Below are 18,637 nucleotides of genomic sequence, written 5' to 3' on the forward strand. Positions count from 1 at the left end.
GAGGCAGCCACGGCTCGGGATGGCAACTTGCGGCAACGAACGGCGGCGATGGAGGCTTCGGTGAGGTGCTGCGACGTCAGGCAGCAACTGAGGGACGGTGGACGACGGGCTGGAACTCGCGGGCGAAGGCGGGGCAGCTCGCACGCAGGACGGCGCGCAGTCGTGCGCGGATGAGCGGCGACGGCGAGCTCCGGCGGCGAACCGCAAGCGGCGGTGAGCGAGTGGGCGAAGGGCGGACGAAGGGGGGTCGGTTCCACTGGTTTTCTTTCAGCTTTTCCCTCTCTCTCTCTCTCTCTCTCTCTCTTCCCAAGCTTGAAGATGATGGAGACAATGGGGAAGTGACATCCCACCTTTTTGGGATTCAATCTCCACCTTCCAAGTGTCACCACTCTAGCCAATCTTGCCCCACCCCATGACATCACTTGTGATGTCACAATCCACTAATTCCAACCTCCCACAACCTTAGTCCAATAGGTTCAATTTCATTTTTCGCCAGGGCATAAAATATTGTGATAGAAAATTTTTACGTATCATTTCTATTCCAAACTTATTTCTAGAGTAAAAATTTATTCTAAAAATAGAAAAATGAAATTGAAGCTCCGTTTGGTAACGTTTCTATTTTTCATTTTTTTTTGTTCTTTTGTTCTCCTAAATAAAAAAGAACAAAAATCCATTTGGTAATGTTAGTTAGTTTTTCTAATCCTTGGAATAGACTAGTAGCTAAGAAATAGACTTGGAATAAAAATAAGAAGTAGAAAAAAATTATTTCTTATTCCCGAAAACAATTTTTGAAATAAGTCACTTTCTTTCACTTCTTTTTCTCTTTTCTTCTTATTCCTCTTCTAACCTGGTTCGTTGCTCACCGCTCGCCACCGTCACCGCCACCCCTCCACCCCCCGGTTGGCCGCCCACCACCTAGCCACCAGCTAGAGGAGGAAAAAGAAGAGAGGAAAAATAGGAAAGAAAAAAAGGAAAAAAATCAAAAAATTATTTAAAAAAAAAAGAAATTCTACGTTACAAAAAATACTTGTAAGTCATAACAAACCCATTCCTATTCTTTTTCTATTCTCGGAATATAGATTTTGTGCAGTTATCAAACGTGTTCTTTTATTTAGAAACTATTTCATGAATGGAAATTTAAAAAAATATTTTTGAAAAGAAATTGTTTTCAGAAATAAAAATGTTACCGAACGCACCGTAATTAACTAAACCGATTTCAATTTCGAACCTATTTCCAGAATAGAAAAATAGAGAAACATAATGATTATCATGAGAGCCTTAGTCCGCTATAGCCATTGCTAATATTGCCAACCACCAATGAACAAATAGCTTTATGAGGAGTAGACGAGCTTCACAGTGGCCATATACGCTGAATCGCTGATGGTCACCAACGCCAAAAGAGGCGATGAACTTCCCCTATCTATTTCATCACAAGCCGAATGATTGTAAGCTCAAGTATAAATGGTGAAACAGAGTGATTCGCAGCCATTAAAAAATACTGAAAACGACTTAGAGAGTAGTCTTTACTTTCCATGACGAAAAATTCAGCTCCTCATTTTGCATTTCAAACTAGCGCGTGTTGTTTTTACTGGAAGAAAATACAATACTGCTGTTTCTTCCCCCAAAAATTACACCACAAGGTACCTCAATTCTGGACATTGAAAGACACAGACGCATCAACTTCAAGGGTCTCATTTGAACGGTTCAAATGCACACTTCAAGCTACAACATCATAACTCACAACTAACACGATGCTCCCAAATTCAATTGAAAATCAACTGCATATGTGTCTCGCTAAGCACCGACCATGAATGAATGTTGAAAGAGAGAGAGAGGCCGATCAATCTATGATCCCAGACAAGGGGGCATGTCCGGAGGCATGTCTCGCATGCTCGTTTCCTTAGTAGGACCATTCGAGACGATGAAAGCCATGGCCATTCCCCAGTTTGCATGGCGTTCCAGATGACAGTGCATGAACCAGACTCCTGAGAAATGTGCCCAGGAAGTTAGCTCGTGCACAAAAACTGGGGTAAAAAGTGAGATACTACTCCAACTCCATATATTCGAAACCAGTTTCACATTGATATTAGTCCATACTAGTCAATTCCTGCTTCCGGTAGTTTATAGGAAAAACTAGTGCATGTTCCTCTAAGCCGCAACTTGATAATATACTACTTTCAAATGATTATTGCATATGCACTCTAGTCGTTTTGATAGGCGAAAGTACCAGGATTATCGGCTTTGAATCTTATGGTTGCCCATCCATTTTTCGGTACCGCAACGGTGTTGACTTTGGGTGGACGGGTCAAATTGTATGTTGGTATGCTCGTGTTCGGAGAGAAATTCCCGCGACCGAAACCGACCAGGTAAAAGCTGTAACCGTGTAAGTGCATTGGGTGGTTCTCCGCTGCAGGTATATTAGTCCCCTGGAAAATTATTTCGACCTCTGAACCGTATTTGATTGGCTCCACCAATGTTCTTCCCACCACTGGATATATCACATTATCACCTACGTCTCCCGTGAAGTTGAAATAACGCGGAGGTCGATCGGGAAAATCTGTATGGTAGATCCCAGGTAGCTTCCTGTAAATTAAATGCATGGTTGAGATGATGATTTTGTTAAATAAGCTATTGGAGTACAAAGTGCTTGAGTTCAAACGCAGAAAGTACCGGTAGTACGCTTGTAAAATGTCGATTTTTGGCACCGTCCAGCTTATGTTATTTAAGCTCGCCGAGTGCCTGTTACCATGTGGACCTTCACAAGTGTCACCCTTGGCGCATTGCACGTTATTCACAGAGACCGTGAGGTACAAACGTTTCGTGATGTTCAATGGGACCTTAATAGGATGCTTGTCATCGGCCAGACTCTTCAAAAGCCGCATGAAGCTCTCAGCAGAATCCCTATCTGACCAGCCTGGAAGTGTAATAGAATTAGGATGTGTAGGTAGTTGGTAACCTCCATTGTAATGGAGTATTGCCGAGGGCGTAGTTCTATCAGTTGGAGCCTGGGTGTCCACAAAAGGACTGCCGAGCATGTAATAGCGACTAGGTTCTTGGTCTGTCGTGACTAGAACATCCATAGTTTGTCCCGGAGCTATCATGATGTAACTAGTGTTCACTTGCTCTAGGTAGGCTCCGTCCATCCCAACCAGGGTAAGGGTGTGGTTGGCTATGCCAAAGAACATCTCTTCATTCATAATAGCACTGGTGATCCGTAGAAGGTAAGTCTTACCGGGGTCCACCACCATCCGGAAGGTAGATTCTGCATCATAATAGTGTCAAGAGTCAGGTAAGGTCCAACCTATTCATTGAAATTGTGATTGATGTTAGCTAGACGTAAGTTTATCTGATGGAATCTTTGGTACTTCACTTTCTTGATCTAACCCAGCATGTGCTCTCTTGTATGATAAAGTAGAAATGATATTGTGCGGTTGTAGTTTTTTTTTTTTTTTGGTAAAGGTAAGATATGTATTGAGCAAATGCCAAATGTACAAAAAATCTCGTCACCAGAACCGTGTGGTTGTAGTTCTTATTGCTCTATGACAATGATATAGACATCATCAACTGTACCGAATGAAACTTGCGAACGAACTCAGTACTAAACAAATTAATACCTTTGGAGCACTGATAGAAGTCACCGGGTTGGCCATTAATGGTGTAGGCAACTGATGTGTTCACGTCCCCACCGGTCCTCATCGCATTAATGACCATCTCAGTTAGGTTCTTTTCATACCATTCACCTGCATCGTCAAAACCAGCATGGAAGTGTGTTATCCTTTAGGTTGTGTCCACACTTAACCTTTAAAGCGATCGTTGAATCATATACACAGGCCTCACCGAGTATAATCGTCTGCTCCGCATCATGTTTATACGGATGCTCATTTCCAGGTTTAGGGTAAATAATGAGAGCGCCATGCACGGATGCTCTACTCCAGTCGCTATGAGCGTGCCACCAGAGCGTCCCTTCTTCTTTGTCAAGCAGGACCGTCTGAGTGAAATTTTGCTTGGGTTGGATGGGACATTGCGTGACGTACTCTGGACCATCGTGCCATGGATTGCCCATCTGCCTCGCTCCGTGCCTGCATGTGTCGTGTGGTTCAATGTTTTGTTCGGTTTGAAAACAAAACCCATACGCCCTATAAACCGCGAGCTCCTCCATGATTTAAAAAAAAGAAAAGAAAAAAAAACACCAACCAAAGAAGAAAGGCGATTTTACCAGTGAATTGTGACGCCGTAATTTCCATTGTTCACGACGGTAACGACGAGAGTATCTCCTCGGTGCGCCCAAAGTGTCGGACCCGGGAAGCTGCCATTGGCCACTAGAATGCTTTTCTTCTCACACAACCTCTCAAACTCCGTCTCTTGTAGCTGCATCGTGCACCACGATTTCGTGTCACTTCGAGCATGTGAGTACCGCGACAACGTTGATGCGCATGCTTATAATGATGATGATCACGACGTCATATCAAAGGAAAGGCCTAAAGAAGAGAGATTCGCAAAATGACAGTGTCAAAAATACAACATATTGCAGATGATGTCATTGTTCACTCACCACGAGCGTATAGGCGTGGACATCGCCTTTGGCCATGCAGAGAAGAAGGCTGAAAGTGAAGAGAAACCCTAAAAACACAGCCAAAGAGCTTTTCTCACGAGCTCCCATTTTTTCGAACGCAAAGCACGACAGAAAGGAAAGCCTTTTTTTTTTTTTTTTCCTTGATTTCCTTGTCTTGGTGATCCTTAACGTCGCACGGATGGGCGCAATTTATAGGGGAAGTGTTCGAGAGAATATCAGGTAATCCCGGAGTACTGTGTCGACGTGCTCTCCGAGAGGTTGCCCGTAAGCTTACCAACTGCGGCACTCCGCCCGAACCGGAAGGACCGTCGCTCAGGCAGAGAGAAGACCGAAGATTTGCACACCTCGCCTTCAGCCGGTCGCAGCAATTGGCGGGAGCGTTAGAGTCCCCAGCGACCGTTGATCGGGGACTCAAAGTTGCTCATCGAGTCTAGCAATGCTTTGGAATCGCTCGGATTGCATGCAGGACCTGCGCTTGGAGGCATATCCAAGAGACGGCGACGACCGCCCGCAGCAACCTCGAACGGCCACGCGAAGAAACAGAGCACCCAAAAAAGAAAAACCTCACTATGCTTGATCGCAGAAATGGTACGAAAAGGCAACAGAAGAAGAAAAGGGCCGCGGGCGAATCAAGCGACGAAGAGACCCATCTGGAGAAGGATCGGGATTTCCCAACTGCGAGAGCGTGCGAGCGTGGGGTGAGAGAAGGCGGAGAGGGAAGAGGAGGAAAGGAAATCCAAGCGGCGGCGGTGGCGCCGCCTCTCCGGCTTCCTTCCTTGGCTTTCTTTCCTGCGTCGCTGGAACCAAAGAACGAAGAAGAACAAGGGGAGGAAAAGAGAGGCTGCGGTGAGAGAAGCGTGCTGGAGAAAGTGAGGGGGCGGTGCGCTTTGACTTCGAGTCAACGGACAAAAGCAGTTGAACCTGTGAATGAAGGATCTGCTTTTGGTTTAGATTCTTTGTGATTTTGAAGATGAGGATGGAGAAGATGAAAGAGGAGAGAGAGAGAGAGAGAGAGAGGAGAGAGTAAAGGGAGAGCGACCCTGACCATTGACCCCTCCACGGCACCCCTATAATTCATGCGAACAGTGAATATTTGTTCGTGCCCCCATGTGGAAAGGGAAGAGAAAGGACGCCTCCTGAGAGCATGGGACCTTACGAAAAGAAAAAGGGACAGTCTTTACTGCGGACTTTTGTGTCGCGGATACAGGCAGCAGGTAATCACATGATCCCCACGTTCTATAACGAGCGTGAAATCTCTGCTCTTCGGGACAACTTCAAGAGGTCACCGGCACTTGTCTCTCTTCTTCCTTGCCCTTTTAAGAATAAGGAAAATCATGAAAAAAAAAGGGGATATTTTTAGTTCGTTAATTTTAATATTTATTTTTGGCTTATTGATCAAACATATTCGAGTCACCAAGGCATCTATTCAGGGCAAACGATGGCCCTCCGGCCATCGGGTAGATACACGTGAAAGGATTGGTTATGTGTTTGCGCATCTATTAGAGGAGCTGAGATGTATGCGACTTCGATGCGTTGTCGTGAGAGGCGGCCTAGTTTGATTAGGGTAAAAATAAAGGGAGCAAGGGGGGAAAAAGGGAAGTAACGGAGAAATAGGGACCCGACAAAGAAAAGACACATGTCCGGTCTTGAATTTAAAGGTGTTGATCTCATTTGCTCAAATGGGTTAAATTGAAGATGTTAATTATTTGCTGCTTAAATTGAGAGGACCCATATCTTTCATGATCATGGATGAGATTATATATATACGCGCGCACATACATAGAGGAAAATAACAAGGAGTGACATGTGCAACAAAAAAAGGGAGGAAGTGCTAGCTCTGTTTTCGACTTCTATTGCTCTCTTTGGACCATTTGGTACCTTATAGCGTCTTGCAACATCAACAACATATGGATTCGCTGATAGATAAATGACATGAGAAATCTGTGCCATCTGACGAGAGGCCAACTCCGTAAAAGAGAACTGGCACTCTTCCAATATGGAAGGAGGAGGTGGAGGGTTCGAATCCCTACCTTCTCAAGGGGGTTGGGGGTGGGGACGAATGAGTTTCAAGTGTGGGTTTCGACTCTCACGCCCTGCAAGGAGACACTGAGAGTTAGAGTAGGAGTAGAGTATGACCAACTAAAATAAAATAAAATAAACTCCGTAAAAGAAAGGAAAAAAGAAACTCACTGGTTAAAATTAGGAGAAAAAGGAAGACCAAAGTTAGGTTGCCAATTTATTACACTTTACAGTCATTCATGCTAAGTATTGGAGCGAAATGCACGGTTGCGTATAAGTATTAAACCGTATGTGCTTGTATAATATATTTTATAATAACTGACCGAACAGAGTTAGATATATTAAGAAATCTTACCATAATTCGTTTAGTAAATGATGTGGCCCCTTTCTAATTGGGTGTTGAAACGAGATTCGGATAATGTTTTTCTCTAATTGAGATTTTTCAATGCACATATCTTTTCTCTAATTAAAGTGCCTCACATTAATTCGACCAAAAAAAAAGTGCCTCACATTAAGAAAAGAATGAAGAGATCTATCTCTTCATCATCACGTGGTAATTTTTCATGGGTGAAATGGGGTATTATTTACTAGCGACATTGGCTTAATTCCCTAAAAAAAGAAGACCAAACTTTAGGTTTAATCTCAATTTTATCCCAAACTTTTTTTTTAATCTTAGAAAGAACTCATAATGTTAGGTTTAGTCGCAAATTTGCCCCAAATTTTGTTTTGTCTAAAAAAATTTCAATTTTCAATTTTTTCTCAAATCTGCCTTATTGTCCAGTACCAACTTAACTTGGCATTTCCACATCAATTAGAAATTCACGTCAATAAGGCGACATGGGAAATTATCTCCAAAATAAAATCATTCTAGGAAATGAAAATTAGGGATGACTAATAGTGATTTTTGGATGAAGGGCTAATGGAGTCAAATTTGGAATTAGAGTAAAACTTTGTGATTTTTCTCTTAGAAAAAAGAAAAAAATTCAAGGTAGATCTAGGACTAAACCCAAAGTTTGAGGATTTTTATGAGAGAAAAAAAAAGTTCGAGTTAAATTTGGGATTAAACTTAAAGTTTGGAGTTTTTTTTAGAAAAAAAAGTTTGAGACAGAATTGAGATTAGGCCTAAAGTTAGAGTTTTTTTTAGGGAATTAACCCTAGAGACATTAGTGTTAACTTATTTATTATTCTTTCATCAGGTTTTCCATATTAAGATTGCTCTAAGATTGACTATTAACTGGACAACCAGATGCGCATAAAATAACATTTTGAAAACTAAGACTGTGATTTGATTGATGTTCATGAGCTCCTACTATGACATTGACACCAATTATTGTTCTTTTTCTTTAAAAAATTATTTTATATTGTCCTTTTCTAGGGCTGACAAGTTACGATGTTCACGTGTTATGTCGGATGTGTATACTTCTGTTTTGTAATTACTAAGGACAAAAAATGCTAGCTTATTACTGATTTGTTCCGTGTATGTCAATCCCTTAAGGCAGCATAGGCCCAATGCAGATAATTCTGATTCATTTGATATATGTTTCCAAATTACTCATAAGAAGAGGTTTCTGATGCAAGGGGACTTAGTGCTAGTTCAAGTAAGAACACGGTTGGGATGAGTGATCCTTTAGGAAAAACAATTTATTATGAGACCGAGTGTAGAATTGATAGAAGCAAATACATAATATTCCAAGTGAATTAGACTAAGGGTGTCGCATATAGTACTCGAGTAGGACTACCTTCTACGTGGTTCGGGAATGAACCACACAGAAACTAGTGGCTTCTTGATTGTTCAAGAGGTTGTGAAGAGATCGTTGGGAGAAAAGGGGTTAGACAAGGTATAAGTCCTAATAGATTTATAAAACATCAAGTATAGGAATCAACTAGATTACACATTAAATATGAACGGAGTATCTTTGAATTATATATGTGAAATTGGACAAATTTCATAAACTACAACTTTTTGTGTAAAGACAGTTTGGGAGCGCATGGAAACATTTCTGCTCTTTTTTTTGTTTTAACGAAACAAAAAAAGCTGTTTATTCCGGGCGAGACTCGAGGAGAGAACGAATTTTCAACAAAAGAACGCGTTTGGTAAGTGTATGACCCGACCCAAAAAAAAACTGTTTTTAAAATAAAAAAATGATATTGCTAAAATGGTTTTATACAACATAAATTTAATAGATAATTTTTATAATTTTTAAAATAATTATGTTAAAAAATCGAATTTTAATTATTTTTTGTTTTTTTTAAATTAATTTTTTTTTTTTTTATTTTTTTAAAAATAATTTTTAAATTTTTATTTTTATTTTTAAGAATATAATATAATATAATATTTCTTTTTTCTTTTTCTTTTTCTTTTCTTCTTTTTTCTTTTTTTCTTTTTCTTTTTGCATCTTTCCCACGGGCGAGCCTCGAGCTCGCCGGCTCGGCCGAGCTCATGTTTGATAACTACAATCAATTTCTCTTCCTGAATAGAAAAAAAGAAATGCGAAACACGCGTTTGGTAAACGACAAAAATGTTGAACTAACTTGTGTAAAACAAATCATACATTGAATTTTGAGCTACAAGAAATACATAGTAATGCTACATATAGAATGCAACCATGAAATTCAGCCATCAAAAGGCAGCATTACCCTTAGTTATTACCTTCTTACGATGCCACACAACCACGCTGCGGCCCGACTTCGGCTGGTTCTACCCCTTGGTGGTGAAATCCTCGTTGAACGCCCTCGCCACGTGCTTCACCAGCCTGTCCATACCACATCACCATGAGCAACAAAACAACAATCGAAGGAAACCCCAATCCAATCGATGAACTGAAATTCCCCCCCCTTCCAAAACTGAATCAAGCAACAACACAACATCACTCGAAGACCCTGCGGAATTGAAGGATCCACCTGGCTGCTGCTCGAGCAGCAGCTCGCTGAGCAGCAGCTCCACTGGAGCTGTAGCTCGCTGAGCAGCAGCTCCACACTGGAGCAGCAGCTCCAGTCGAGCTGCAGCTCCAACTCGAGCAGCAGCTCCAGTGGAACTGCAGCTCCAACTCGAGCAGCAGTCCAGTCGAGCTGCAGCTCCAGCAGCAGCTGCTCGCTCGAGCAGAGCAGCAGCTGCTCTGCCAGCTCGAGCTTGGCAGAGCTGCAGCCAGAGCAGCTCGCTCGAGCTGCTGCTCGAGCTGGCAGAGAGCTCGCTCGAGCAGCTCGAGCTGGCAGAGAGCTCGCTCGAAGCAGCTCGAGCGAGCAGGCGTCCCAGATCTGCCGCAGATCTGGGCGAGCACACTCGCTTGAGGCTCGAGCGAGCAGCCGTCCCAGATCTGCCGCAGATCTGGGCGAGCAACGCTCGCTTGAGGCTTGAGCGAGCCGTCCCAGATCTGCCTCGCCGAAGCCCATCGTCGACCGGAGAAGGAGGAGAACCAGAAAACCTACCTGGATTCGGAGCTTCAGCCGGTGGAGTCGCCGGAGAGACGAGGCCGAGTGGGAGGCGCCGGAGAGAAGGGAGACACGCCGGAAAGTTGCCAGAGACAGCCGGTGCGTCGGCGTCGTTCTTCGCCGGAGCGTTGGCCGAGTGAGGAGTCGCCGGAGAAGGAGGACGAACGAAGGAGAAGGGGACGAACGAAGGAGAGCACGAACGAACGAAGTGTTCCCGTTTCGTTTTTTTGTTCTTTTCATTTTTGTTCCTTTCGAGCGTCCAAGAAGTGTTTCTCAAGCCAGAAAGAACAATTTGTTGTTTCTTTTTTTTTGTTTCTATTTTGTTCCGGAAACAGAAAAACAAAAAAAGAACAGAAACCTAACCAAACACGTTTCTGTTTTTTTTTTGTTCCCAAGAACAAAATCCGTACAGAAGTGTTCCAGAAACACTTCTTTGGAGCGTTTCCATGCACGCCCTTTATAACTCAGCCTCCAATGAGTGTACTTAAGAGTACTATCAAGATGTATGACTTCTTGAGAAGGTGTTCACTTATACAACACAAGATAAAAACATGAGTTTCCATGTAAACAAGCCTCAATGGCAAAGAAAGCTTTGAAAGAATGAGCAATATCTCAAGTGAGTAAAATCATGATATCACATCTTCTTAAGAATGGAAGTGACAGTGGTGTGGGACGACTGACCTAGTACCAATCCCATTCCCTTAACTTTATGTTATTCCCCAAATCGATCTGCAACCCACCACAAATTTTGACATGAAATTGGAATCCTGCTCATAGTTGGAACACCAAACACTAAGTAAATGATAATCATATTAAGTTTGTAACACAACCTTTCTTCCAAATTAATGCAATGCAGACCTCCATTTAGAAACCTACAAAATCGTAAAATACAACATTCAAAATCATAAAATTTTCATATTCTAAGGGTCCGTTCGTTTTGTGGAAAATTGGCCATTTTCAAAATATGTTTTCCTAAAAGCCATTTTCCAGGAAAATGACAATATTTTTTAGTGTTCGGCTAAAACCTGAAAATGTTTCAGAAATCCAATGTTCGATAAAAAAAATATTTTCTAAGACTTCACTACTTAGGCATGTATCACTTACCGACCTATAAATCTATCAAATATGAACTTGCCTTTAAATCCAGGCAAAATTGCTTCATATCTTTATTCCCTCATTGTCACCAAACGCTCACCTATTCTAAAAAAATGTTCGTATGGATTTTAAAAAGAAAAGAAGTAAAGCATGTACAGCTCTAATAAGAATTTTCCAGTTGAGTGGCCTATTCTCCCCCATGTCTTTTGTGTTCTAATAAAAAAAAAAAAAAAAAAAAAAGAAACAAGGCATGTAGAGCCCTTTACTTGAATAATGTACAACTACAGGGTAAAGTAAATAAAGAAAATAATAAGAAAGAGTACAGAGCACGGGCTTAAGATCGACGAGCTCGAGGTTCGCTTGGCAATGTAAACTAACGACTAGCTAAGAAAGAAGAAGATGGGAAACAAAGAAAAGAAAAAAAAAAAAAGGAAAGGAAAATTAATTTGAATTAAAAAAAAATAATTTGAATTAAAAAAGAAAAAGAAAATTTTAAAAATAATTTGAATAAAAAAAGAAAAGAAGAAGAAGAAATGGGAGGAGGAAGTGAGGATTTGTAGAGGTGTGAGATAAGAGAGATCAAGTGAGGGAAATATTTTCCACTTTTCAAAAGTAGAAAACATTTTCCCTAATCTAAAAGACTTTTTTTCCTCTCATGGAAAACATTTTCCCAAGGAATTTATTTTCCATAAAACGAACGGCGGAAAATTCGGAAAACGTTTTTCTCGGAAATTATTTTTCGCGAAACGAACGGAGCCTAAAGCTCTATTTATTTAATAGAAAATAAATGATTTGGAGAATTCTTTTCCTAATTTTGATCATTTATATCTCTTAGAAAAAAGAGGCAATGGAAAATATGCTCGTTATAAGAGAAAAATGTTTAGGTATGACTTGTTGTTAACAATGGAATAATTTGTTATCTATATTTGTAATGGATAATAATGATTTTCTAAATTGTCCCTTTTTTGAAAAATAAATTTCATTGTTAATATTTGCATTTGCACTTCGACACCATTGCAATTGACTCTTTAAATACGGTTTCCAATTTCCAGAGTGTAAACGTTGGCTCCTAAACCAGAAGAGATTGGAAAGACACTGCACGAGTGTCCCTCAAACCGGATGTAATGTCGGCCACACACGTCTCACAAAAATCACTTCACTCTCCAACCTCTTCCCATATCCAATCTCTCTCTCTCTCTCAAGATGCTCCTGCGTGGCACCACCGGCACCCCGCTCCCCACCTCCCTCCACCTCCCCACGGCCACCACATACCGCCACCACCCCCACTCCCTCTCCATATCCGCCTCCTCCTCCTCCTCCTCCTCCTCCTCCTCGGCCACCTTCCCTGCCACTCCACTCTCCATCTCCGACGCCGAGCTCGAGTCCCGGGGCTTCGCCCTCCACCGCGACGCCGCGTCCCTCGACCTGGACCGGCTCAACGCGGTGTTCGTGGCCGTCGGGTTCCCGCGGCGCGACCCCGGGAAGATCAGGGTGGCGCTGGAGCACACGGACGCCCTGGTGTGGGTGCAGCAGCGGAGGACGGAGAAGCCGGTGGCCTTCGCGAGGGCGACCGGCGACGGCGTGTTCAACGCCATCATATGGGACGTGGTGGTGGACCCCTCGTTCCAGGGAATTGGGCTGGGGAAGGCCGTCATGGAGAGGCTGGTCGACGACCTGTTGGCCAGAGGGATCAACAACATCGCGCTGTACTCGGAGCCCCGCGTGCTCGGGTTCTACCGGCCACTGGGCTTCGTGGCCGATCCGGACGGGATCCGAGGGATGGTGTACTCGCGGAAGCAGAAGAAGAAAAAGTAGTATTTCAGAACCGAAGGGAACGTCATTGATACCGAAACTATTCACAGTAAAACAGTTCGAGAATGACTGTTCGTTTTTGTATATGTTTCGTTTAATTTAGTTTAGGACCGGTTCCCTTTTTTCTTTTCGGAGAAACTGTTAACTGACAGTGCCGAGGTAGTTTCATCCTTCCTCATGCATGATGAAACAGCATATTCCTTGAAATTGAATTTAAGTGAACTTTATTGAGCCCTCGCGGCACATTGCCACGAAGAAATTCGAGACGTACCAATCTTGCTTCCTGGTCCGTTTCGAAAGGCATTGTTTTCTCTCGTCCCAGCCTGAAGACGCCAGACGGGAAGTGCACAAGATCATTGAACTGAAATTTATAGGATGACTCTGTGAAAATATGCGAGGACACGAACTCAGCTCATTCTATATATGCTGAAGACTGTTGTATAACTCCTGCGCTTCAGCAGAGAGAACGGCAAAATAGAATCCGAATGATCTATTTTCAGGAGAAGAGGCTACTCTAAAGATAAGAGGGCTCATTCAGGTTTGAATGACTCTTGAGTTTGACCATTGTAGAATCAGAGGTAATTGGTAGATGAAGAAAGACAATCCTCGACACTCCAGCAACATAAGCAAGTGCAAAATAAGAGGGCTCATTCAGGTTTGAATGACTCTTGAGTTTGACCATTGTAGAATCAGAGGTAATTGGTAGATGAAGAAAGACAATCCTCGACACTCCAGCAACATAAGCAAGTGCCAATCACCGAGGCAGGTTATAAGCAAAGAAAACTAAGAGAGCAAATCATGTGAATAGATTCAATCCCTGAACCCTAAATGAAGTTTTGGCTGCCTTGAACTGACGACTCAAGAACCTGGACTTGTTGCAACTTCTTGAAGTCTTAAGCTATGAAGACGGAGGAGTCCGAACTAACAAACTCACACAATGTAAACGAACGGAAATGCTTTCTGCAATTCTTTGAGGAAAAAAAGATGATTAAGTTCCTCGATCAAATTTTTCCAAGAGGTATACTACAACACGAGAGGGCTTGCTGGCATGGCTATTATTCAGCATAATCAACAGACTTCCTCAGAAACTCAAAACTCAGTTTCTCACAAGGTTTTCTCTGTTGGATGCATGAAAAGAGTGTCCGTAGTCCATGGGCTATCTGAACACAAGGCTTGATTTCAACATAGCCTACCGCTTCCCAGAAAGCACAGGAATGCTCTTCGGATCTTGTTCCCGCATGGCTCCATTGAAATATCTAGACATAATCAAATCAGGCAATGAGTTACCCATGAATGGTACAATTTTAATATATCCCAGCTGAAGACTTCAGCTGCCAATCAGAAAAAAAGCAAGAACTGGATAAGGGACTTCATTATTTTGACACAAGTTATATATGCCATCAAGAAATGACGTCAAAGCCAATTACTAGGCCTTTTTTCTTTTTTCAACGAAAACATGTCTCAGGTGTCACTTAAATCAATCCTTTCCTCAAGCTGCTTGCACCTGTATTGGTTATAAAGTAGACATACAATGGCGTCCCATTGAAGACGTTGAATTTATGCACGGTCGAATTGATCTAAATAGCCTCTCCACTTGCCATACGACGACACAATAATTTACCGGTAAGCAATAAAAGTGCAGCAATGGTAGGCAGATCACAGTTAGAAAACAGAGCACTAATTCAAAGTTTACAACTATCTTCAATCTCGATGCTCCATTCGAGCTAATACCACTTATAGTGCCATATAGAAGTGGGTTCCTTCATTTCGCATCAAAACTCGTACCGCCTCCTTATTCTCTCAAAAAGGGAAAGATGGCTTCCGGAGCCACCCCTTGCATCTGAAGATGAATATAGAGGACCCTTCTGCTCGGTTCTCGGAAACAATACTATCTGGTGTATGCACACACCTTCGATCGAGGTTCACAGCACCCGGAAAATTAGCTGTTTTAATGAAGTCTTTGGCTAGAGAGCGGTCAACCAATCTACAGATGGCTCAAGAGACTACATATTGACACGACCAGAAAATTGCCTCGTCGAATCCGCGCAAAGGGAAACGGAAAAGAATTCAAGGCGAGACGGGACGGCGACACAGTGCTAAAGGGATGCGCTGTATTGGGCAGCAAAAAACGAGTACCAAGATGCAGCTAATGAACAGCAAATGTAGGTCATCAAACCATAGATTTCTCATCCATTAAATGCTAATTAGATCCATCCAGTTTCAAGCATGCTCCATGGAGAGTATGAACTAACCAAAAATAGCCCCTTTTTTCTTTCCCAACAGGCCTTCATCACTTTAAAGCATCTCCCTCTCTCTCTCTCTCTCTCTCTCTCTCTCTCTCTCTCATTGAAAAGAGAAAAGAGAGAAGTTTCCGGATAATTTCCTGCCGTCTACGAAGAACCCAATCATCCTACACCGAAAACGGGATACGGCACATGCTTCCAGCCAAAATTCACCATGAACTTCGAGCGGAATCGTGCGAACCTGGGACGACCATCGGGTCAGGAGACGTCCTTGACGTTGTTAACGAAGGCGGCGGAGCAGAGGATGGCGGCGACGAACGCGAAGAATCCCAGGCCGACCGCCAGAGAAATCCCGGCGACCGCCAGATCCATCGCGCACTGCAGGCTCACGCCCATCATCGGCGTCGGGGATTCGGAACGGGCGTTCCGCAATTACGCTTCCGAGCCCGGATTTCTACGCGAGAAATCGACTGGCGAATGAACGAGGCGGGTTCGATTTCGCGAACGGAAAGCAGGAAGGAGGATCGAGCTCGATCGGTGGCGGCGGATTGCGGATTTTGGGCCCGGACCGTCCCGAAGATATGGGCCTGGCCCGAGTCGAAACGGTCCGGATAAAGCCCGACTGTATCTTTTTTTTTTTTTTCCTTTTAAAATGATGTTATCAAATTTCAAAACTCAAAAATACTACCAAACTTGGCCCAAAAAATATTATAAGCTTCTTTGAAAGAAGAATCGGAGTGGTGCACCTTATTTTTTTCAGAAGGTATAACCTTCGGAAAGCAAAGAGTGTATTCAACAAGTTTATGATTTGGAAAACTCATTTAAAATGCTTTTACTTACCTCCTTAATTGAGCTTCTAAAGCGACACGTTTGTTTAGCTCATTTGATATATAGTCATTAATAATTCATGGCTAGACCGGAGTTTCTAAGAGAAAAAAATAAATAAACTCGAAATTTTTATTCCTTTAAAGTCTTTAATTCCTATACATATCTTTCATCCTTTAAATTAAAATATATTTAGCTATTAATGGTTTTTTGGGAAAATGCCATAAAAAATCATAAACTATACAGCGCATTTACCTCAAATTTTTTTGTGATACCAAAAATCTCAAATTTATACTCGTATAACACATTTACTCCAAGTCTTTTTTTGTGGCACCAAAAATCCCAAATTTATATCTACGTGATACATTTATCTCAATTTTTTTTTTGTGGCACTAAAAACCCAAAACTTATACTAATGTGACACATTTATCCTAAATTTTGGGGTAAATGTGTCATGCGAAGATTAGTTTAAGGTTTTTTGTGTTACAAAAAAAAAATTGGAATAGATGTGTGTCACACCAGAACAATTTAAGGGTAAATGTGTCACATAGGTACATGTTTGGAGTTTTTTGTTTCATGAAGAAAATTTTGAGGTAAATATATTATAATGGGCACAATTTAAGGCTTTTGGTCGCTATTTCCCTAATTTTTATTTCCTTAAACGTTTGACTTAAAATCACAATACCTTTGATTGTCCGAAAAGAGATAATCTATCATAGAAAACATGTATTCTAGACTTAATTTTCCAAAATAACTAGTTCTGGTTGACATTAAAGATTCCAGATATTATCCTATGTACAGGGAAACTGTACGTCGGATCCATGCGTTTCCTGTTGCTATTGCAGGCCGCATTTGCATCATGAGAGAGAGAGAAAAAGGAAGTGGGGGATGTGGTGCTGATGCTTCCTGAAAAGAGGAGAGGGGCCTCAGATTATTCACTGTTCAAGCAGCACCTGAAGCGTAAGTGTGTTGTGCTGCGCAATATCCGAACAAGGTGACAGCAACACCACCTCCGAAGAGCAATGGCTGGACCAGGTTTGGCCGGCCTTCGTTTTCTCGCAGAAAGCCAAAAGAACAACAACACAGAGTCTCTCTCTCCCTCTCTCTCTCTCTCTCTCTCTCTGAGTGTCTTAGTGGATAGAGACACAATTTGCAGCAGTATAAGTTATTGATTGATGAGCCACTACCAGCAGGGCCACTACCAGCAGCACCTCCACCACCTGCTCTCTCTCTCTCTCTCTCTCTCTCTCTCTCTCGGCTTAGACTTGGCGATGATGGCCATATTGATTAGTCCCTCGTATACATTTCATGGATGATGTGCTTTCATCATTCGCATTCACTTCCCTTTTTAGAAAATGTAGAATGATCACGATTATGTCCCGATGTTTGCATCATCCATCCATGCATATTCCCCATATGGATATAAATGTGCTATGATGAGCATATGCCCGGTGGGTCTCATAATGATTAACATGGATGCGTAGCCATCGGACGCCCATAATTAGGTCAACATTAAATACTTCTCCAATATGTTAGTGTCGGAATATCCTTATCTTCTTGTGCATTTTCTTCTCTTCCCTTAAAATGCGAAGAGAGCTAGAAGAGGGCTGCTCTAAAATATGAATGAATAACACAGGGAAATGCCCTGAAGCAATTAAGATTTTATCAATTTAAGATGGTCCAGGTGTGAAAAATATGAATAACCGGAGATATTTAGACATCTTTTATGATTATCATTGTGAAAACTTCATCCAAATTCATTTGCTAAACAGGACAAGTAAAACTTGCCATAAACAAATCAAAGGTAGATGATTCTCGTACGTAATGCCCAGAATTTTATTTTTCATATGGCGATTTTTCCCGACAATATAATTTCACTCCCATAAGATCATTCTTGACGTTGAAAAGTTAATCAAAATCCATGACTCTCAGTCGAGCAACTCAAGGAACACGTTACACCCATCAGTTTATTTCGAGGATAATTCATCCCTCACTTTTGATCGACGGACTAGCTCCCGTCATTGCACACGACCTCTTCCAGATCTCTAATGCCACCACTAGCGTCGTTGTAAGGGCTATCGAATCTCACGTCCCTCAGCAGCTGCCGCAGATCAGCAACCTCCTCCTGGAGCCTCGCGTTCTCCCGGACGGCCCTCTCGTGGCGCTCCGTGGCCTCGTTCAGCCGCTCCACGAGGCTCTGGTTCTCGCCACGGAGCCTCAACACCTGTGACCACAGCTCATCCAGGTGCCTCTGCTTCCGCATGCGTGACCGCCTTGCCGACTCCCGGTTCGATATCATCCGCCGCCGGCGCCTCTCGTCGATGAGCCGGAACTGGCGGTCGTCAGCCTCATCAGAGGTGCTGCTAAGGCATGACGTGGCCACCGTCTTGGAAGATAGCGTCACTTGTTGGAGGATCTGCTGAGGGTTTGGCATGTCGGCAAGGAGTCTGGCGAAGTTGAAGGGCGATACTGACGATGGTGCGTTGTTTTGCATTGAGGGGAATGGAGCGTAATCGGGGTTGTAAATCATTTCGGTGATTGCTTCACGTGGAATCATTTCGGTGGATCTTTTCTTTTATGGTTTCAGAAGGTATCCAAAATCAAGAATGGTTAAGTGTAGGAAAGAATAGGACGAGAAATG

At 42.5% G+C, this 18,637-nt stretch overlaps 3 protein-coding genes and 2 long non-coding RNA genes across 6 annotated transcripts; 1 reads left to right on the top strand and 4 right to left on the bottom strand.

The window, feature by feature from the left end:
• Nucleotides 1–1,527: 1,527 nt before the first annotated feature.
• LOC104433342 (laccase-14-like) lies at nt 1,528–5,611 on the bottom strand. 2 transcript variants are annotated; one of them, XM_039307851.1, is made up of 7 exons: nt 4,553–5,611; nt 4,217–4,368; nt 3,838–4,079; nt 3,615–3,740; nt 2,671–3,262; nt 2,228–2,583; nt 1,528–1,985 (listed from the first exon to the last, which is right to left on the bottom strand). In XM_039307851.1, the coding sequence occupies exons 1-7, from the start codon at nt 4,658–4,660 to the stop codon at nt 1,846–1,848; spliced, it is 1,716 nt and encodes a 571-aa protein (XP_039163785.1). In that variant the 5' UTR covers nt 4,661–5,611; the 3' UTR covers nt 1,528–1,845. The 2 variants fall into 2 exon arrangements, with proteins under 2 accessions (XP_039163785.1, XP_039163786.1); XM_039307852.1 differs by having other exon boundaries at nt 4,217–4,478; nt 4,553–4,677.
• A 697-nt stretch (nt 5,612–6,308) lies between these two features.
• LOC104452830 lies at nt 6,309–10,336 on the bottom strand. The gene is made up of 3 exons (XR_005548753.1): nt 10,019–10,336; nt 9,243–9,345; nt 6,309–6,666 (listed from the first exon to the last, which is right to left on the bottom strand). It is a non-coding gene; the product is annotated as an uncharacterized LOC104452830 (long non-coding RNA).
• A 1,889-nt stretch (nt 10,337–12,225) lies between these two features.
• On the top strand, nt 12,226–13,183 carry LOC104435581 (serotonin N-acetyltransferase 2, chloroplastic). Its single transcript, XM_010048305.3, has one exon. The coding sequence runs from the start codon at nt 12,320–12,322 to the stop codon at nt 12,929–12,931; it is 612 nt and encodes a 203-aa protein (XP_010046607.2). The 5' UTR covers nt 12,226–12,319; the 3' UTR covers nt 12,932–13,183.
• A 685-nt stretch (nt 13,184–13,868) lies between these two features.
• Nucleotides 13,869–15,679, bottom strand: LOC120290929. Its single transcript, XR_005548724.1, has 2 exons — nt 15,413–15,679; nt 13,869–14,184 (listed from the first exon to the last, which is right to left on the bottom strand). It is a non-coding gene; the product is annotated as an uncharacterized LOC120290929 (long non-coding RNA).
• Nucleotides 15,680–17,814: 2,135 nt separating this feature from the next.
• LOC104433343 (basic leucine zipper 8) lies at nt 17,815–18,624 on the bottom strand. Its single transcript, XM_010046044.3, has one exon. It carries the CDS (start codon nt 18,551–18,553, stop codon nt 18,005–18,007), a length of 549 nt encoding a protein of 182 aa, XP_010044346.2. The 5' UTR covers nt 18,554–18,624; the 3' UTR covers nt 17,815–18,004.
• Nucleotides 18,625–18,637: the final 13 nt, after the last annotated feature.

Source organism: Eucalyptus grandis, chromosome 2 (assembly GCF_016545825.1).
Source record: "Eucalyptus grandis isolate ANBG69807.140 chromosome 2, ASM1654582v1, whole genome shotgun sequence".
Classification (NCBI taxonomy): Eukaryota; Viridiplantae; Streptophyta; class Magnoliopsida; order Myrtales; family Myrtaceae; genus Eucalyptus; species Eucalyptus grandis.